Source organism: Oncorhynchus mykiss, chromosome 25 (assembly GCF_057628025.1).
Source record: "Oncorhynchus mykiss isolate SJ-2025 chromosome 25, ASM5762802v1, whole genome shotgun sequence".
Classification (NCBI taxonomy): Eukaryota; Metazoa; Chordata; class Actinopteri; order Salmoniformes; family Salmonidae; genus Oncorhynchus; species Oncorhynchus mykiss.
In genome coordinates this window covers 4,525,134-4,547,902 of record NC_143046.1, presented here as the reverse complement: position 1 = coordinate 4,547,902, position 22,769 = coordinate 4,525,134, and the positions used below count along the sequence as shown (strand labels likewise).

Here is a 22,769-nt window from a genome sequence, read left to right as displayed (position 1 = left end):
TCTGTAGCCTATTGTGGATTCATTCTGTAGCCTATTGTGGATTCATTCTGTAGCCTATTGTGGATTCATTCTGTAGCCTATTGTGGAATCATTCTGTAGCCTATTGTGGATTCATTCTGTAGCCTATTGTGGATTCATTCTGTAGCCTATTGTGGGTTCATTCTGTAGCCTATTGTGGATTCATTCTGTAGCCTATTGTGGGTTCATTCTGTAGCCTATTGTGGATTAATTCTGTAGCCTATTGTGGGTTCATTCTGTAGCCTATTGTAGATTCATTCTGTAGCCTATTGTGGATTCATTCTGTAGCCTATTGTGGATTCATTCTGTAGCCTATTGTGGGTTCATTCTGTAGCCTATTGTGGATTCATTCTGTAGCCTATTGTGGATTCATTCTGTAGCCTATTGTGGGTTCATTCTGTAGCCTATTGTGGGTTCATTCTGTAGAGTAATATGGGTTCATTCTGCAGGCTACTATGGGTTCATTCTGCAGGTTATTATGGGTTCATTCTGCGGGCTACTATGGGTTCCTTCTGTAGGCCACTATGGGTTCATTCTGTAGGTTAATGTGAGTTCATTTTGCAGGCTACTATGGATTCATTCTGTAGCCTACTATGGATTCATTCTGTAGCCTGTTGTGGGTTCATTCTGTAGCCTACTGTGGATTCATTATGTAGCCTATTGTGGATTCATTCTGTAGCCTATTGTGGGTTTATTCTGTAGCCTATTGTGGATTCATTCTGTAGCCAACTGTGGATTCATTCTGTAGCCTATTGTGGATTCATTCTGTAGCCTATTGTGGATTCATTCTGTAGCCTATTGTGGATTCATTCTGTAGCCTATTGTGGGTTCATTCTGTAGCCTATTGTAGATTCATTCTGTAGCCTACTGTGGATTCATTCTGTAGCCTACTGTGGATTCATTCTGTAGCCTACTTTTGGTTTGTTCTGTAGCCTATTGTGGGTTCATTCTGTAGAGTAATATGGGTTCATTCTGCAGGCTACTATGGGTTCATTTTGTAGGCTACTATGGGTTCATTCTGCAGGTTATTATGGGTTAATTCTGCGGGCTACTATGGGTTCCTTCTGTAGGCCACTATGGGTTCATTCTGTAGGTTACTATGGGTTCATTCTGCAGGCTACTATGGGTTCATTCTGTAGGTTACTGTGGATTTTGCACTATGAATGTATGGAAGTAGGTGGTTGGCAGTGGCAGTCTACATTATATGCAGGGCATTATGATATGGATATAATTTACAAGGAAAATATGCATATTGGCAAATTAAAAATATGTGCTCACAGATACACTCCATGACCAAAGGTATGTGGACACCTGCTCGTCAAACATCTAATTTCAAAATATGGAGTTGGTCCCCCCTTTGTTTGCGATAACAGCCTCCAATTTTCTGGGAAGGTTTTTTTCACTAGATGTTGGAACATTGCTGTGGGGTCTTGCTTTCATTCAGCCACAAACATTAGTGAGGTCGACCACTGATGTCGTGTGATTAGAACTGGCTCGCAGTGTTCAAAGGGTCTGTGCAGGCGAGTGAAGATCTCGACAAACCATTTCTGTATGGACCTCGCTTTGAGCACTGGGGCATTGTCATGCTGAAACAGAGAAGGCTTTCCCCAAACTGTTGCCACAAAGTTGGGAGCATAGAATAATCTAGAAGGTCATTGTATGCTGTAGCAGTAAGATTTCCCTCGAGCTGGAACTAAGAAGGGTTATTCTGATGTTAAAGGTTCTAGGTATAACATTTTGCCTTACAAAGAACCGAGTGAGAGGCTGTCTCCAGGGAAACCGAGAGACAGTTACAGGCCTTTATGTCAGGGACACAGTGAGAGGCTGTCTCCAGGGGAACTGAGGGACAGTTACAGGCCTTTATGTCAGGGACACAATGAAAGACTGTCTCCAGGGGAACTGAGGGACAGTTACAGGGACACAGTGAGAGGCTGTCTCCAGGGGACCAGAGGGACAGTTACAGGCCTTAATGTCAGGGACACAGTGAGAGGCTGTCTCCAGGGGAACTAAGGGACAGTTACAGGCCTTTATGTCAGGGACACAATGAGAGACTGTCTCAAATCAAATCAAATCAAATTTTATTTGTCACATACACATGGTTAGCAGATGTTAATGCGAGTGTAGCGAAATGCTTGTGCTTCTAGTTCCGACAATGCAGTAATAACAAGTAATCTAACTAACAATTCCAAAACTACTGTCTTGTACACAGTGTAAGGGGATAAAGAATATGTACATAAGGATATATGAATGAGTGATGGTACAGAGCAGCATAGGCAAGATACAGTAGATGGTATCGGGTACAGTATGTACAAATGAGATGAGTATGTAAACAAAGTGGCATAGTATAGTATAAAGTGGCTAGTGATACATGTATTACATAAGGATACCGTCGATGATATAGAGTACAGTATATACGTATGCATATGAGATGAATAATGTAGGGTAAGTAACATTTATATAAGGTAGCATTGTTTAAAGTGGCTAGTGATATATTTACATCATTTCCCATCAATTCCCATTATTAAAGTGGCTGGAGTTGAGTCAGTGTCAGTGTGTTGGCAGCAGCCACTCAGTGTTAGTGGTGGCTGTTTAACAGTCTGATGGCCTTGAGATAGAAGCTGTTTTTCAGTCTCTCGGTCCCAGCTTTGATGCACCTGTACTGACCTCGCCTTCTGGATGATAGCGGGGTGAACAGGCAGTGGCTCGGGTGGTTGATGTCCTTGATGATCTTTATGGCCTTCCTGTGACATCGGGTGGTGTAGGTGTCCTGGAGGGCAGGTAGTTTGCCCCCGGTGATGCGTTGTGCAGACCTCACTACCCTCTGGAGAGCCTTACGGTTGAGGGCGGTGCAGTTGCCATACCAGGCGGTGATACAGCCCGCCAGGATGCTCTCGATTGTGCATCTGTAGAAGTTTGTGAGTGCTTTTGGTGACAAGCCGAATTTCTTCAGCCTCCTGAGGTTGAAGAGGCGCTGCTGCGCCTTCTTCACGATGCTGTCTGTGTGAGTGGACCAATTCAGTTTGTCTGTGATGTGTATGCCGAGGAACTTAAAACTTGCTACCCTCTCCACTACTGTTCCATCGATGTGGATAGGGGGGTGTTCCCTCTGCTGTTTCCTGAAGTCCACAATCATCTCCTTAGTTTTGTTGACGTTGAGTGTTGAGGGTAACCGAGAGACAGTTACAGGCCTTTATGTCAGGGACACAGTGAGAGGCTGTCTGCAGGGGAACTAAGGGACAGTTACAGGCCTTTATGTCAGGGACACAATGAGAGACTGTCTCCAGGGGAACTGAGGGACAGTTACAGGGACACAGTGAGAGGCTGTCTCCAGGGGACCAGAGGGACAGTAACAGGCCTTAATGTCAGGGACACAGTGAGAGGCTGTCTCCAGGGGAACTAAGGGACAGTTACAGGCCTTTATGTCAGGGACACAATGAGAGACTGTCTCCAGGGGAACCGAGAGACAGTTACAGGGCCACAGTGAGAGGCTGTCTCCAGGGGAACCGAGAGACAGTTACAGGGACACAGTGAAAGGCTGTCTCCAGGGGACCAGAGGGACAGTTACAGGCCTTAATGTCAGGGACACAGTGAGAGACTTCTCTAGGGGACCAGAGAGACAGTTACAGGATTTTATGTCAGGGACGCAGTGAGAGGCTGTCTCCAGGGGAACCGAGAGACAGTTACAGGATTTTATGTCAGGGACACAGTGAGAGGCTGTCCCCAGGGGAACCAAGAGACAGTTACAGGGACACAGTGAGAGGCTGTCTCCAGGGGAACCGAAAGACAGTTACAGGCCTTTATGTCAGGGACACAGTGAGAGGCTGTCTCCAGGGGAACCGAGAGACAGTTACAGGGACACAGTGAGAGGCTGTCTCCAGGGGAACCAAGAGACAGTTACAGGCCTTTATGTCAGGGACACAGTGAGAGGCTGTCTCCAGGGGAACCGAGAGACAGTTACAGGGCCACAGTGAGAGGCTGTCTCCAGGGGAACCGAGAGACAGTTACAGGGACACAGTGAGAGGCTGTCTCGAGGGGAACCGAGAGACAGTTACAGGCCTTTATGTCAGGGACACAGTGAGAGACTGTCTCCAGGGGAACCGAGAGACAGTTACAGGGACACAGTGAGAGGCTGTCTCGAGGGGAACCGAGAGACAGTTACAGGCCTTTATGTCAGGGACACAGTGAGAGACTGTCTCCAGGGGACCAGAGGGACAGTTACAGGCCTTTATGTTGCCTTCTACAGAGCTGACTAATTAGCTGCTAACAGAGATGTGTGTAAAATAGGCTTTACCTGCAGTAGGTTATTGTCACGGGATACTAGGAGTGGTGGGTTGGAATCAGGCGCAGAGAGCAGGGTTCAGTATATCGTGAATTTATTCTCCGGCAAACAAACGGTCACGCCAACACACAGGGCGCATAGAATTGACCAGCCCAAACACAGGACCAAACAGTCCGGAGAATACACACATGAAAACCACAATCCAACAGAGTAACAAAAAACACACCAGCACAAAACAAGGGCGGGTCAACCTACTACATATAGGGAAGCTAATTAAACTAAAATACACACAGGTGAAACTAATAAGACAAAACCAACAGACAAACGAAAAAGGGATCGGTATCGGCTAGTAGGACAGTGACGACGACCACCGAGCACCGCCCAAACAGGCAGGGGAGACAACTTCTAGTAGGACGGTGACGACGACCACCGAGCACCGCCCGAACAGGCAGGGGAGCCAACTTCTAGTAGGACGGTGACGACGACCGCCGAGCACCGCCCGAACAGGCAGGGGAGCCAACTTCTAGTAGGACGGTGACGACGACCGCCGAGCACCGCCCGAACAGGCAGGGGAGACAACTTCTAGTAGGACGGTGACGACGACCACCGAGCACCGAGCACCGCCCAAACAGGCAGGGGAGCCAACTTCTAGTAGGACGGTGACGACGACCACCGAGCACCGCCCGAACAGGCAGGGGAGCCAACTTCTAGTAGGACGGTGACGACGACCACCGAGCACCGCCCAAACAGGCAGGGGAGCCAACTTCTAGTAGGACAGTGACGACGACCGCCGAGCACCGCCCGAACAGGCAGGGGAGCCAACTTCTAGTAGGACGGTGACGACGACCGCCGAGCACCGCCCGAACAGGCAGGGGAGCCAACTTCTAGTAGGACGGTGACGACGACCGCCGAGCACCGCCCGAACAGGCAGGGGAGCCAACTTCGGCAGAAGTCGTGACAGTTATAGAGTATACAGTTATGGTCCCGTATTAATGTCACTTGTTAAATCTACTTCAATCAGTGTATATGAAGGGGAGGAGACGGGTTAAATATGTATATTTAAACCTTGAGACAATTGAGACATGAATTGTGTATATGTACCATTGAGGGTGAAAGGGTGAGACAAAATATTTAAGTGCCTTTAAACTGGGTATAGTAGTTGGTGCCAGGAACACCGGTTTGTGTCATGGGTTTTTCACGCTCAAACAGTTTCCTGTGTGTGTCAAGAATGGTCCACCACCCAAAGGACATTAAGCCATCTTGACACAACTGTGGGAAACATTGTAGTCAACATGGGTCAGCATCCCTGTGGAACGGTATCGACAACTTGTAGAGTCCATGACCCAACGAATTGAGTCTGTTCTGAGAGCCAAAGGGGCAGTTGCAACTCAATACTAAGAAGGTGTTCTTAATGTTTTGACCACTCAGTGTAGGTGGATGGGGTGGAGGGTAATGAACTCAATATACTTAAAAATGACTAAAACCAAATAGAAATGATAACGGACATACGAGGTGAGGAGAGGGTTTCTTACGGTTTCTTCGCTGTGTCCAGAACGCTGATATTCACTGAAATGAAAGCTATCCGTGATAGCTAGGTCAGGGGTCATGATAGTTAGGTCAGGGGTCATGATAGTTAGGTCAGGGGTCATGATTGTTAGGTCAAGGGTCATGATAGTTAGGTCAGGGGTCATGATGTTAGATCAGGGGTCATGATAGATCAAGGGTCATGATAGTTAGGTCAGGGGTCATGATAGTTAGGTCAGGGGTCATGATAGTTAGTTCAGGGGTCATGACAGTTAGATCAGGGGTCATGACAGTTAGGTCAGGGGTCATGATAGATCAAGGGTCATGATAGTTAGGTCAGGGGTCATGGTAGTTAGATCAGGGGTCATGATAGTTAGATCAGGGGTCATGATAGTTAGGTTAGGGGTCATGATAGTTAGGTCAGGGGTCACAATAGTGTGATCAGGGGTCATGATAGATCAGGGGTCATGATAGTTAGGTCAGTGGTCATGATAGTTAGGTCAGGGGTCACGATAGTGAGATCAGGGGTCATGATAGATCAGGGGTCATGATAGTTAGGTCAGGGGTCATGATAGTTAGATCAAGGGTCGTGATAGGTCAGGGATCATGATAGTTAGGTCAGGTGTCATGATAGTTAGGTCAGGGGTCATGATAGTTTGGTCAGTGGTCATGATAGTTAGGTCAGGGGTCATAATTGTTAGGTCAGGGGTCATGATAGTTAGGTCAGGGGTCATGATTGTTTGGTCAGGGGTCATGATAGTTAGATCAGGGGTCATGATAGTTAGATCAGGGGTCATGATTGTTAGGTCAGGGGTCATGATAGTTAGGTCAGGGGTCATGATAGTTAGGTCAGGGGTCATGATAGTTAGATCAGGGGTCATGTTAGATCAAGGGTCATGATAGTTAGGTCAGGGGTCATGATAGTTAGATCAGGGGTCATGATAGTTAGGTCAGGGGTCACAATAGTGAGATCAGGGGTCATGATAGTTAGTCAGAGGTCATGATAGGTCATGGTCAGGGGTCATGGTAGTTAGGTCAGGGATCATGATAGGTCATGGTCATGACAGAGACAAACTAGAACAGCTCTCTAATAATCACCTAAATGAACACTAGACAGTCAGGAAGCATCAGAAATTCAAAAAAACGATGGATAGCATAATTATTTTGCTCATTTTGACCGCGAGGAAATATAACCAATTATTATGTCCTGCATGGTCACAACAAATTGGCTTTAGTTCAGATGTTGACATCAGCGCTACAGTATCACAACAGTAAGATACTTAGACTCCAAGTCACAATCAAGTTAGTCTGGATCAGATAATAAGACTGTGACCTGCTTCTGGTGCACAAACCAAACAGGATTAGACAGGATTAGACAGGATTAGACTGGTATATCAGGGGATGTGCACAAACCAAACAGGATTAGACTGGATTAGACTGGATTAGACAGGATTAGACAGGATTAGACTGGATTAGACTGGATTAGACTGGTATATCAGGGGATGTGCACAAACCAAACAGGATTAGACTGGATTAGACTGGATTAGACAGGATTAGACAGGATTAGACTGGATTAGACTGGATTAGACAGGATTAGACTGGATTAGACTGGATTAGACAGGATTAGACTGGATTAGACTGGATTAGACAGGATTAGACTGGATTAGACAGGATTAGACTGGATTAGACTGGATTAGACAGGATTAGACTGGTAAAGATATATAATGTCTTAGAGACAAACCAGGACTTCGAACCAAACAGGATTAGACAGGATTAGACTGGTAAAGATATATAATGTTTTAGAGACAAACTAGGATATCAAACCAAACAGGATTAGACTGGTAAAGATATATAAGGCCTTAGAGACAAACCAGGACATCGAACCAAACAGGATTAGACTGGTAAAGATATATAAGGCCTTAGAGACAAACCAGGACATCGGACCAAGCACCACCACCACCCCCCCGAGCACCACCACCCCCCCAGCACCACCACCCCCCCAGCACCACCAACCCCCCCGAGCACCACCACCCCCCAGCACCACCCCCCTCCCCCAGCACCACCACCCCCCCAGCTCCACCCCCCCCACCCAGCAGCACCACCCCCCCACCACCACCACCCCCCCGAGCACCACCACCCCCCCAGCACCACCACCCCCCCGAGCACCACCACCCCCCCAGCACCACCACCCTCCCAGCACCACCACCCCCCCGAGCACCACCAACCCCCAGCACCACCACCACCCCCCCAACACCACTACCCTCCCAGCACCACCACCCCCCCTAGCACCACCACCCTCCCCAGCACCACCACCCCCCCAGCACTACCACCCCCCCCAGCACCACCACCCTCCCAGCACCACCACCCTCCCCAGCACCACCACCCCCCCAGCACCACCACCCCCCCAGCAGCACCACCCCCCCAGCACCACCACCCCCCCAGCACCACCACCCTCCCAGCACCACCACCCCCCAGCACCCCACCCAGCACCACCACCACCCCACCCAGCACCACCACCACCACCCCCCAGCACCACCACCCCCCAGCACCACCACCCCAGCACCACCCCCCCCCCAGCACTACCACCCCCCCCCCAGCACCACCACCCCTGGTCCTGGTACTGTTTCATGGGTTATGATGAGGACAAGACAGACAGACAGACAGACAGACAGACAGACAGACAGACACAGTGGTGGTGATAGCCTAGCTAGACATCTGGGGTAATTGGATCTCAACTCACTGGAGACGTCAGGACCTGAACTAGAGACTAGGGATATGAACATATCTGGTCTCTCGCTGTCTGTCTGTGTGTGTGTGTGTGTGTGTGTGTGTGTGTGTGTGTGCGCGCGTGTGTGCGTGCGTGCTAGCGTGTGTGGGCAGACTGGGCAGACCTCAGTGAATTCCCACAGGAAGATAAGGAGAGTGCAGCTCCCAACGTCTGGGATTAACAGGGCAGCACATCAAACCTGCTGCTTGCTGTGGCTATACACTCACCTGTAAATGGTCTGGTAGAAGTTGAACGTTTGTCCTCTAATAATGCATTCTCAGAAATGGCTAATATAGTATGTCGAGGCGTTGTTTATACGGTAATGCCTCATTTACTGTGTGTGTATTAAAGAGGAATGTGTTGGTAACGCTATTGAGATAATTATCATTATGGATGAAAACATAGGATTTGGAATGAAGTAACACATGATGCATGGTAATGGACAGATAATGTAGCATCTTAATGTGATCACACATGACGCATGATAATGGAGGGATAATGTAGCATTTTAATGTGGTGATGCATGATAATGGCGGGATAATGTAGCATTTTAATGTGGTAGCACATGATGCATGATAATGGAGGGATATTGTAGCATTGTAATGTGGTAACACGTGATGCGTGATAATGTAGGGATAATGTAGCATTTGGATGTGGTAACACATGATGCGTGATAAGGTATGGATGCTGTAGCATTTTAAAGTGGGGTAATGGTGGGGTAATTATGCATGATAATGGTTAGGTAATGTAGCATTTTAATGTGGTAACACATTATGCATGATAATGGTGGGGTAATGTAGCATTTTAATGTGGTAACACATGATGCGTGATAATGGTTGGGGTAATGTAGCATTGTAATCTGGTAACAGATGTGTTGTTCTCCCTTTTCAGGCACCAAGGCCAAAGATGGTGTTGGTTCAGGTATGTTGACTGTTTACTGTTAAGTCTTTAGTTCAGATGTTGAACCAAACAGGAGTGTGTTAATGTGTGTGTGTGTTAATAATGTGTGTGTGTTAATGTGTGTGTGTGTGTTAATGTGTGTGTGTGTTAATGTGTGTGTGTGTGTGTTAATAATGTGTGTGTGTTAATAATGTGTGTGTGTGTGTGTTAATAATGTGTGTGTGTTAATAATGTGTGTGTGTTAATGTGTGTTTGTGTTAATAATGTGTGTGTGTTAATCTGTGTGTGTGTGTTAATAATGTGTGTGTCTGTGTGTTAATAATGTGTGTGTTAATAATGGGTGTGTGTTAATAATGTGTGTGTGTTAATGTGTGTGTTAATAATGGGTGTGTGTTAATAATGTGTGTGGGTTAATGTGTGTGTTAATAATGTGTGTGTGTGTTAATGTGTGTGTGTGTTAATAATGTGTGTGTGTTAATGTGTGTGTGTGTTAATAATGTGTGTGTGTTAATAATGTGTGTGTGTGTGTGTTAATAATGTGTGTGTGTGTGTTAATAATGTGTGTGTGTGTGTGTGTTAATAATGTGTGTGTGTGTGTGTTAATAATGTGTGTGTGTGTGTGTGTGTGTGTGTGTGTGTGTGTGTGTGTGTGTGTGTGTGTGTGTGTTAATGTGTGTGTGTGTTAATGTGTGTTTGTGTTAATAATGTGTGTGTGTTAATAATGTGTGTGTGTTAATGTGTGTTTGTGTTAATAATGTGTGTGTGTTAATATTGTGTGTGTGTGTTAATAATGTGCGTGTGTGTTAATAATGTGTGTGTGTTAATAATGTGTGTGTGCGTGTGTTAATAATGTGTGTGTGTGTGTTAATAATGTGTGTGTGTGTGTGTTAATAATGTGTGTGTGTTAATAATGTGTGTGTGTTAATGTGTGTGTGTGTGTGTGTGTGTGTGTGTGTGTGTGTGTGTGTGTGTGTGTGTGTGTTAATGTGTGTGTGTTAATAATGTGTGTGTGTTAATGTGTGTTTGTGTTAATAATGTGTGTGTGTTAATATTGTGTGTGTGTGTTAATAATGTGTGTGTGTGTTAATAATGTGTGTGTGTTAATGTGTGTGTTAATAATGTGTGTGTGTTAATGTGTGTGTGTTAATAATGTGTGTGTGTTAATGTGTGTGTTAATAATGTGTGTGTGTTAATACGTGTGTGTGTGTGTGTTAATAATGTGTGTGTGTTAATAATGTGTGTGTGTTAATAATGTGTGTGTGTTTGTGTGTGTTAATAATGTGCGTGTGTGTTAATAATGTGTGTGTGTTTGTGTGTGTTAATAATGTGTGTGTGTGTGTGTGTGTTTTAACGTGTGTGTGTGATGATGCAGCGAAGGACCTTGCTGGTGGAGCCATGGGGAATATCGCTGCGGCCACCGGCCTGGGGAAGAAGGACGAGTTCCCATCTGACATGAACGTACGACTAACACACACACACACACACACACACACACACACACACACACACACACACACACACACACACACACACACACACACACACACACACACACTAGTCAGTCAGTTAGCCAGTCAGTCAGTCAGTCAGCCAGTCAGCCAATCAGTCAGCTAGTCAGTCAGTTAGCCAGTCAGTCAGTCAGTCAGCCAGTCAGCCAATCAGTCAGCTAGTCAGCCAGTCAGTCAGTTAGCCAGTCAGTCAGCCAGTCAGTTAGTCAGTCAGCCAGCCAGTCAGCTAGTCAGCCAGTCAGTCAGTCAGCTAGTCAGCTAGTCAGTCAGTCAGCCAGTCAGCTAGTCAGCCAGTCAGTCAGTCAGCCAGTCAGCTAGTCAGTCAGTCAGCCAGTCAGCTAGTCAGCCAGTCAGTCAGTCAGCTAGTCAGCTAGTCAGTCAGTCAGCCAGTCAGCCAGCCAGTCAGCCAGTTACAGCCAGTCAACCAGGACAGGTGAAGTGTAATAAACCCTTCACTAGGACTATCAACCTCTCCTCTCCTCTCATTCCCTCTCCTCTCCTCTCCTCTCCTCTCCTCTCCTCTCCTCTCCTCTCCTCTCCTCTCCTCTCCTCTCCTCTCCTCTCTTCTCATTCCCTCTCCTCTCCTCTCCTCTCCTCTCCTCTCCTCTCCTCTCCCCCTCCTCTCCTCTCATTCCCTCTCCTCTCCTCTCCTCTCATCTCCTCTCCTCTCCTCTCCTCTCCCCTCTCCTCTCATTCCCTCTCCTCTCATCTCCTCTCCTCTCCTCTCCTCTCCTCTCATTCCCTCTCCTCTCCTCTCCTCTCCCCCTCCTCTCCTCTCATTCCCTCTCCTCTCCTCTCCTCTCCTATCCTTTCCTCTCATCCCCCCTCCCATCCCCTCTCCTCCCCTCTTTGCCCGCATCCTCTCTCCTCTCCTCCCCTTTCCTCTCCTCCCCCAGCTGCTTTGCTCCCAGGCAACCTTGTCCAATGTCATTACTCTCTATGGGTTGCACTATCAATTAAAACACACAGGTGGCCACCGGGGTCGGTGTGGGTGTGTGGGGGAAGAGGTTATGGCTGTTCCTTCAGAGATGGTGGGGGTTGATTGCTTTTCATCTTTGACATGGTGACTAGCTGTCACACTAAAACCCCCAGAAAACATTCACATGACACCTTGTTTCCAGGGTGAATCCACTTTATTTGAGCTACAGTATCTCTCTCCATAGGATGCTTCATCTTGACCAATCATACTCTATATCACTGTTGTGACACAACGACAACCTGTCACATCAAGCCTTGTTAATGTCATACTGTTCTCTGAAAACCCCTGCATTACTAGTATATAGACTATCACCAGCCCCTATATCACTATAGACTATCACCAGGCCCTATATCACTATAGACTATCACCAACCCCTATATCACTATAGACTATCACCAGGCCCTATATCACTATAGACTATCACTGCATGGCCCCCAGTATATACAGTGCCTTGCGAAAGTATTCGGCCCCCTTGAACTTTGCGACCTTTTGCCACATTTCAGGCTTCAAACATAAAGATAGAAAACTGTATTTTTTTGTGAAGAATCAACAACAAGTGGGACACAATCATGAAGTGGAACAACATTTATTGGATTTTTCCAACTTTTTTAACACACCAAATACTGAAAAATTGGCGTGCAAAATTATTCAGCCCCCTTTAAGTTAATACTTTGTAGCGCCACCTTTTGCTGCGATTACAGCTGTAAGTCGCTTGGGGTATGTCTCTATCAGTTTTGCACATCGAGAGACTGACATTTTTTCCCAATCCTCCTTGCAAAACAGCTCGAGCTCAGTGAGGTTGGATGGAGAGCATTTGTGAACAGCAGTTTTCAGTTCTTTCCACAGATTCTCGATTGGATTCAGGTCTGGACTTTGACTTGGCCATTCTAACACCTGGATATGTTTATTTTTGAACCATTCCATTGTAGATTTTGCTTTATGTTTTGGATCATTGTCTTGTTGGAAGATAAATCTCCGTCCCAGTCTCAGGTCTTTTGCAGACTCCATCAGGTTTTCTTCCAGAATGGTTCTGTATTTGGCTCCATCCATCTTCCCATCAATTTTAACCATCTTCCCTGTCCCTGCTGAAGAAAAGCAGGCCCAAACCATGATGCTGCCACCACCATGTTTGACAGTGGGGATGGTGTGTTCAGCTGTGATGAGCTGTGTTGCTTTTATGCCAAACATAACGTTTTGCGTTGTTGCCAAAAAGTTCCATTTTGGTTTCATCTGACCAGAGCACCTTCTTCCACATGTTTGGTGTGTCTCCCAGGTGGCTTGTGGCAAACTTTAAACTACACTTTTTATGGATATCTTTAAGAAATGGCTTTCTTCTTGCCACTCTTCCATAAAGGCCAGATTTGTGCAATATACGACTGATTGTTGTCCTATGGACAGAGTCTCCCACCTCAGCTGTAGATCGCTGCAGTTCATCCAGTGATCATGGGCCTCTTGGCTGCATCTCTGATCAGTCTTCTCCTTGTATGAGCTGAAAGTTTAGAGGGACGGCCAGGTCTTGGTAGATTTGCAGTGGTCTGATACTCCTTCCATGTCAATATTATCGCTTGCACAGTGCTCCTTGGGATGTTTAAAGCTTGGGAAATCTTTTTGTATCCAAATCCGGCTTTAAACTTCTTCACAACAGTATCTCGGACCTGCCTGGTGTGTTCCTTGTTCTTCATGATGCTCTCTGCACTTTTAACGGACCTCTGAGACTATCACAGTGCAGGTGCATTTATACGGAGACTTGATTACACACAGGTGGATTGTATTTATCATCATTAGTCATTTAGGTTAACATTGGAATATTCAGAGATCCTCACTGAACTTCTGGAGAGAGTTTGCTGCACTGAAAGTAAAGGGGCTGAATAATTTTGCACGCCCAATTTTTCAGTTTTTGATTTGTTAAAAAAGTTTGAAATATCCAATAAATGTCGTTCCACTTCATGATTGTGTCCCACTTGTTGTTGATTCTTCACAAAAAAATACAGTTTTATATCTTTATGTTTGAAGCCTGAAATGAGGCAAAAGGTCGCAAAGTTCAAGGGGGCCGAATACTTTCGCAAGGCACTGTAGTCTCCACATTGACTCTGTACTGGTACCCCCTGTATATAGCCTCCACACTGACTCGATACCGGTACCCCCTGTATATAGCCTCCACATTGACTCTGTACCAGTACCCCCTGTATATAGCCTCCACATTGACTCTGTACCGTAACACCCTGTATATAGCCTCCACACTGACTCTGTACCGTAACACCCTGTATATAGCCTCCACATTGACTCTGTACTGTAACACCCTGTATATAGCCTCCACATTGACTCTGTACCGGTACCCCCTGTATATAGCCTCCACATTGACTCTGTACTGGTACCCTCTGTATATAGCCTCCATATTGACTCTGTACCGGTACCCCCTGTATATAGCCTCCACATTGACTCTGTACCGGTACCCCCTGTATATAGCCTCCACATTGACTCTATGCTGGTACCCCCTGTATATAGCCTCCATATTGACTCGGTACCGTAACACCCTGTATATAGCCTCCACATTGACTCTGTACCGTAATACCCTGTATATAGCCTGCAAATTGATTCTGTACCGGTACACCCTGTATATAGCCTCCACATTGACTCTGTACCGTAACACCCTGTATATAGCCTCCACACTGACTCGGTACCGTAACACCCTGTATATAGCCTCCATATTGACTCGGTACCGTAACACCCTGTATATAGCCTCCACATTGACTCTATACCGTAACACCCTGTATATAGCCTCCACATTGACTCGGTACCGTAACACCCTGTATATAGCCTCCATATTGACTCGGTACCGTAACACCCTGTATATAGCCTCCATATTGACTCGGTACCGTAACAACCTGTATATAGCCTCCATATTGAATCTGTACCGTAACACCCTGTATATAGCCTCCATATTGACTCGGTAACGTAACACCCTGTATATAGCCTCCATATTGACTCGGTACCGTAACACCCTGTATATAGCCTCCACATTGACTCTGTACCGGTACCCCCTGTATATAGCCTCCACATTGACTCTGTACAGTAACACCCTGTATATAGCCTCCACATTGACTCTGTACTGTAACACCCTGTATATAGCCTCCACATTGACTCTGTACAGTAACACCCTGTATATAGCCTCCACACTGACTCTGTACTGTAACACCCTGTATATAGCCTCCACATTGACTCTGTACCGTAACACCCTGTATATAGCCTCCACATTGACTCTGTACCGTAACACCCTGTATATAGTCTCCACATTGACTCTGTACCGTAACACCCTGTATATAGCCTCCACATTGACTCTGTACCGTAACACCCTGTATATAGCCTCCACATTGACTCTGTACCGTAACACCCTGTATATAGTCTCCACATTGACTCTGTACCGTAACACCCCTGTATATAGCCTCCACATTGACTCTGTACCGTAACACCCTGTATATAGTCTCCACATTGACTCTGTACCGTAACACCCCTGTATATAGCCTCCACATTGACTCTGTACCGTAACACCCTGTATATAGCCTCCACACTGACTCTGTACTGTAACACCCTGTATATAGCCTCCACATTGACTCTGTACCGTAACACCCTGTATATAGCCTCCACATTGACTCTGTACAGTAACACCCTGTATATAGCCTCCACATTGACTCTGTACTGGTACCCCCTGTATATAGCCTCCACATTGACTCGGTACCGTAACACCCTGTATATAGCCTCCATATTGACTCTGTACCGGTACCCCCTGTATATAGCCTCCACATTGACTCTGTACCGTAACACCCTGTATATAGCCTCCACATTGACTCTGTACCGTAATACCCTGTATATAGCCTCCACATTGACTCTGTACCGTAACACCCTGTATATAGCCTCCACATTGACTCTGTACAGTAACACCCTGTATATAGCCTCCACATTGACTCTGTACTGTAACACCCTGTATATAGCCTCCACACTGACTCTGTACTGTAACACCCTGTATATAGCCTCCACATTGACTCTGTACCGTAACACCCTGTATATAGTCTCCACATTGACTCTGTACAGTAACACCCTGTATATAGCCTCCACATTGACTCTGTACTGGTACCCCCTGTATATAGCCTCCACATTGACTCGGTACCGTAACACCCTGTATATAGCCTCCATATTGACTCTGTACCGGTACCCCCTGTATATAGCCTCCACATTGACTCGGTAACGTAACACCCTGTATATAGCCTCCATATTGACTCGGTACCGTAACACCCTGTATATAGCCTCCACATTGACTCTGTACCGGTACCCCCTGTATATAGCCTCCACATTGACTCTGTACAGTAACACCCTGTATATAGCCTCCACATTGACTCTGTACTGTAACACCCTGTATATAGCCTCCACATTGACTCTGTACAGTAACACCCTGTATATAGCCTCCACACTGACTCTGTACTGTAACACCCTGTATATAGCCTCCACATTGACTCTGTACCGTAACACCCTGTATATAGCCTCCACATTGACTCTGTACCGTAACACCCTGTATATAGTCTCCACATTGACTCTGTACCGTAACACCCTGTATATAGCCTCCACATTGACTCTGTACCGTAACACCCTGTATATAGTCTCCACATTGACTCTGTACCGTAACACCCCTGTATATAGCCTCCACATTGACTCTGTACCGTAACACCCTGTATATAGCCTCCACACTGACTCTGTACTGTAACACCCTGTATATAGCCTCCACATTGACTCTGTACCGTAACACCCTGTATATAGCCTCCACATTGACTCTGTACAGTAACACCCTGTATATAGCCTCCACATTGACTCTGTACTGGTACCCCCTGTATATAGCCTCCACATTGACTCGGTACCGTAACACCCTGTATATAGCCTCCATATTGACTCTGTACCGGTACCCCCTGTATATAGCCTCCACATTGACTCTGTACCGTAACACCCTGTATATAGCCTCCACATTGACTCTGTACCGTAATACCCTGTATATAGCCTCCACATTGACTCTGTACCGTAACACCCTGTATATAGCCTCCACATTGACTCTGTACCGTAACACCCCTGTATATAGTCTCCACATTGACTCTGTACCGTAACACCCTGTATATAGCCTCCACATTGACTCTGTACCGTAACACCCTGTATATAGCCTCCACATTGACTCTGTACCGTAACACCCTGTATATAGCCTCCACATTGACTCTGTACCGTAACACCCTGTATATAGCCTCCACATTGACTCTGTACCGTAACACCGTGTATATAGCCTCCACATTGACTCTGTACCGTAATACCCTGTATATAGCCTCCACATTGACTCTGTACCGTAACACCCTGTATATAGCCTCCATATTGACTCGGTACCGTAACACCCTGTATATAGCCTCCATATTGACTCGGTACCGTAACACCCTGTATATAGCCTCCATATTGACTCGGTACCGTAACACCCTGTATATAGCCTCCATATTGACTCGGTACCGTAACACCCTGTATATAGCCTCCACATTGACTCTGTACCGTAACACCCTGTATATAGCCTCCACATTGACTCTGTACCGTAACACCCTGTATATAGCCTCCACATTGACTCTGTACAGTAACACCCTGTATATAGCCTCCACATTGACTCTGTACTGTAACACCCTGTATATAGCCTCCACATTGACTCTGTACAGTAACACCCTGTATATAGCCTCCACACTGACTCTGTACTGTAACACCCTGTATATAGCCTCCACATTGACTCTGTACCGTAACACCCTGTATATAGCCTCCACATTGACTCGGTACCGTAACACCCTGTATATAGTCTCCACATTGACTCTGTACCGTAACACCCTGTATATAGCCTCCACATTGACTCTGTACCGTAACACCCTGTATATAGTCTCCACATTGACTCTGTACCGTAACACCCCTGTATATAGCCTCCACATTGACTCTGTACCGTAACACCCTGTATATAGCCTCCACACTGACTCTGTACTGTAACACCCTGTATATAGCCTCCACATTGACTCTGTACCGTAACACCCTGTATATAGCCTCCACATTGACTCTGTACAGTAACACCCTGTATATAGCCTCCACATTGACTCTGTACTGGTACCCCCTGTATATAGCCTCCACATTGACTCGGTACCGTAACACCCTGTATATAGCCTCCATATTGACTCTGTACCGGTACCCCCTGTATATAGCCTCCACATTGACTCTGTACCGTAACACCCTGTATATAGCCTCCACATTGACTCTGTACCGTAATACCCTGTATATAGCCTCCACATTGACTCTGTACCGTAACACCCTGTATATAGCCTCCACATTGACTCTGTACCGTAACACCCCTGTATATAGTCTCCACATTGACTCTGTACCGTAACACCCTGTATATAGCCTCCACATTGACTCTGTACCGTAACACCCTGTATATAGCCTCCACATTGACTCTGTACCGTAACACCCTGTATATAGCCTCCACATTGACTCTGTACCGTAACACCCTGTATATAGCCTCCACATTGACTCTGTACCGTAACACCCTGTATATAGCCTCCACATTGACTCTGTACCGTAATACCCTGTATATAGCCTCCACATTGACTCTGTACCGTAACACCCTGTATATAGCCTCCATATTGACTCGGTACCGTAACACCCTGTATATAGCCTCCATATTGACTCGGTACCGTAACACCCTGTATATAGCCTCCATATTGACTCGGTACCGTAACACCCTGTATATAGCCTCCATATTGACTCGGTACCGTAACACCCTGTATATAGCCTCCATATTGACTCGGTACCGTAACACCCTGTATATAGCCTCCATATTGACTCGGTACCGTAACACCCTGTACATAGCCTCCACATTGACTCTGTACCGTAACACCCTGTATATAGCCTCCACATTGACTCTGTACCGTAACACCCTGTATATAGCCTCCATATTGACTCTGTACCGTAACACCCTGTATATAGCCTCCACATTGACTCTGTACCGTAACACCCTGTATATAGCCTCCACATTGACTCTGTACCGTAACACCCTGTATATAGCCTCCACATTGACTCTGTACCGTAACACCCTGTATATAGCCTCCACATTGACTCTGTACCGTAACACCCTGTATATAGCCTCCATATTGACTCGGTACCGTAACACCCTGTATATAGCCTCCATATTGACTCGGTACCGTAACACCCTGTATATAGCCTCCACATTGACTCTGTACCGTAACGCCCTGTATATAGCCTCCACATTGACTCGGTACCGTAACACCCTGTATATAGCCTCCACATTGACTCGGTACCGTAACACCCTGTATATAGCCTCCATATTGACTCGGTACCGTAACACCCTGTATATAGCCTCCATATTGACTCGGTACCGTAACACCCTGTATATAGCCTCCATATTGACTCGGTACCGTAACACCCTGTATATAGCCTCCACATTGACTCTGTACCGTAACACCCTGTATATAGCCTCCACATTGACTCTGTACCGTAACACCCTGTATATAGCCTCCACATTGACTCTGTACCGTAACACCCTGTATATAGCCTCCACATTGACTCTGTACCCTAACACCCTGTATATAGCCTCCACATTGACTCTGTACCGTAACACCCTGTATATAGCCTCCACATTGACTCTGTACCGTAATACCCTGTATATAGCCTCCACATTGACTCTGTACCGTAACACCCTGTATATAGCCTCCATATTGACTCGGTACCGTAACACCCTGTATATAGCCTCCATATTGACTCGGTACCGTAACACCCTGTATATAGCCTCCATATTGACTCGGTACCGTAACACCCTGTATATAGCCTCCATATTGACTCGGTACCGTAACACCCTGTATATAGCCTCCACATTGACTCTGTACCGTAACACCCTGTATTTAGCCTCCACATTGACTCTGTACCGTAACACCCTGTATATAGCCTCCATATTGACTCGGTACCCTAACACCCTGTATATAGCCTCCATATTGACTCGGTACCGTAACACCCTGTATATAGCCTCCATATTGACTCGGTACCGTAACACCCTGTATATAGCCTCCACATTGACTCTGTACCGTAACACCCTGTATATAGCCTCCACATTGACTCTGTACCGTAACACCCTGTATATAGCCTCCACATTGACTCTGTACCGTAACACCCTGTATATAGCCTCCACATTGACTCTGTACCGTAACACCCTGTATATAGCCTCCACATTGACTCTGTACCGTAATACCCTGTATATAGCCTCCACATTGACTCTGTACCGTAATACCCTGTATATAGCCTCACTACTGTTATTTTACTGCTGCTCTTTAATTTGTATTATTTTGTACTTATATATTTTTACGTAACACTTGTTTTTATTAAAACTGCATTGTTGGTTAAGAACTTCTAAGTCAGCATTTCATTTCATGTCCAGTACAGCTGGCAGGCATATTCACGGTCATTTTCAACCTCTCCTTGTCCCAGTCTGTAATCCCCACATGTCTCAAGGTAACCACCATCATTCCTGTTCCCAAGAACTCTAAGGCTACCCTGCACAAAGACACTGAAGCAGCAAACTTTGTGGAAATTAATATTTGTGTCGTTCTCAAAACTTTTGGCCACGACTGTACTTGTGCACTTGACAATAAAACATACATTTTGAAACTCTACTAGAAACTCAGTGACAATATGGACACAGATATAAAACTAATTATAATATATATATATATATATATATATATATATATATATATATATATGAATACATTTCTTAAAAGATATTCAATGTTATGATAGACTGAGATAGATTTCATGTTAATTACTAAAATGACTGAAGTATCCATGTACCTTGGTGATCTACCAGTAGCTTTCAGACCCCTACGCCATGACCTGTCCTCTGGGTACATCTCTTGGTGTAGGATACTAGGGGGTGACCTGTCCTCTGGGTACATCTATTAGTGTAGGATACTGGGGGGTGACCTGTCCTCTGGGTACATCTCTTAGTGTAGGATACTGGGGGGTGACCTGTCCTCTGGGTACATCTATTAGTGTAGGATACTGGGGGGGGGGGGGGGGTTACCTGTCCTCTGGGTACATCTATTAGTGTAGGATACTGAGGTTTACCTGTCCTCTGGGTACATCTATTAGTGTAGGATACTGAGGGGTGACCTGTCCTCTGGGTACATCTATTAGTGTAGGATACTGGGGGGGGGTGACCTGTCCTCTGGGTACATCTATTAGTGTAGGATACTGAGGTTTACCTTTCCTCTGGGTACATCTATTAGTGTAGGATACTGGGGGGGGGGGGGGTTACCTGTCCTCTGGGTACATCTATTAGTGTAGGATACTGAGGGGTGACCTGTCCCCTGGGTACATCTATTAGTGTAGGATACTGAGGTTTACCTGTCCTCTGGGTACATCTATTAGTGTAGGATACTGAGGGGTGACCTGTCCTCTGGGTACATCTATTAGTGTAGGATACTGGGGGGTGACCTTTCCTCTGGGTACATCTATTAGTTTAGGATACTGGGGGGTGACCTGTCCTCTGGGTACATCTATTAGTGTAGGATACTGAGGTTTACCTGTCCTCTGGGTACATCTATTAGTGTAGGATACTGAGGGGTGACCTGTCCTCTGGGTACATCTATTAGTGTAGGATACTGGGGGGTGACCTGTCCTCTGGGTACATCTATTAGTGTAGGATACTGGGGGGTGACCTTTCCTCTGGGTACATCTATTAGTTTAGGATACTGGGGGGTGACCTGTCCTCTGGGTACATCTATTAGTGTAGGATACTGAGGTTTACCTGTCCTCTGGGTACATCTATTAGTGTAGGATACTGACGTTTACCTGTCCTCTGGGTACATCTATTAGTGTAGGATACTGGGGGGTTACCTGTCCTCTGGGTACATCTATTAGTGTAGGATACTGGGGGGTGACCTGTCCTCAGGGTACATCTCTTAGTGTAGGATACTGGGGGGTGACCTGTCCTCTGGGTACATCTATTAGTGTAGGATCCTTGGGGGTTAGCCCCTATGCTACTATATGTGTTTCCATTAGATCTGTGCCAGGGTTGGGGTCCATTCCATTTCAGTTCCAGTCAATTCAGAAAGTTAACCAAATTCCAAATCATCTTCGTTGACAAGCATGGAAGACAAGTGAAATTGTAATTTCAGTGTATTTCCTGAATTGAAATGGAATTGACTCCAACCCTGGTCCACAAAAAAAAAATACAAAAAAATAGTGTTCTGGTGAAATAGGACGTGTTGTTCGTTTTGTTTTACAATATTATGTTTGTCCACAGCCTGAGGAGTATGGGCAGGAAGCCATGGAAGGAGAGACACAAAGAGATCATCTGGAAGGAGAGACATATGACGAGAACCAGCAGGTAAGAGGGATAACACACACACACACACGCACGCACGCACGCACGCACGCGCGCACACGCACACACACACACACACACACACACACACACACACACACACACACACACACACACACACACACACACACACACACACACACACACACACACACACACCCTACCCATGCCCGATTGCCTATGCTCCACTTCGGCTGCTATGCTCAATGACCAGACATAAGAGAGCGCTTAGCTGTTAACTACTTTTCGTCACCTCTAAACTCAAGCAACGTTATTTTCTGCGAAGTAATCTCTCCTGACTTATTTGACTAAAATTGAAGGACTTCTGACATCATGTTATGATCTTA

The 22,769-nt window shown here is 46.0% G+C and overlaps 1 protein-coding gene across 3 annotated transcripts in view; it reads left to right on the top strand.

The window, feature by feature from the left end:
- sncb (synuclein, beta) overlaps positions 1 to 22,769 on the top strand; it is a 62,049-nt gene that overhangs the window by 5,294 nt on the left and 33,986 nt on the right. For all 3 annotated transcript variants that reach the window (XM_036970241.2, XM_036970242.2, XM_036970240.2), the window contains exons 3-5: positions 9,480 to 9,509; positions 10,861 to 10,946; positions 22,342 to 22,425. In XM_036970241.2, coding sequence (XP_036826136.1) covers positions 9,480 to 9,509; positions 10,861 to 10,946; positions 22,342 to 22,425 — 200 coding nt within the window. The remainder of the gene's footprint in view (positions 1 to 9,479; positions 9,510 to 10,860; positions 10,947 to 22,341; positions 22,426 to 22,769) is intronic.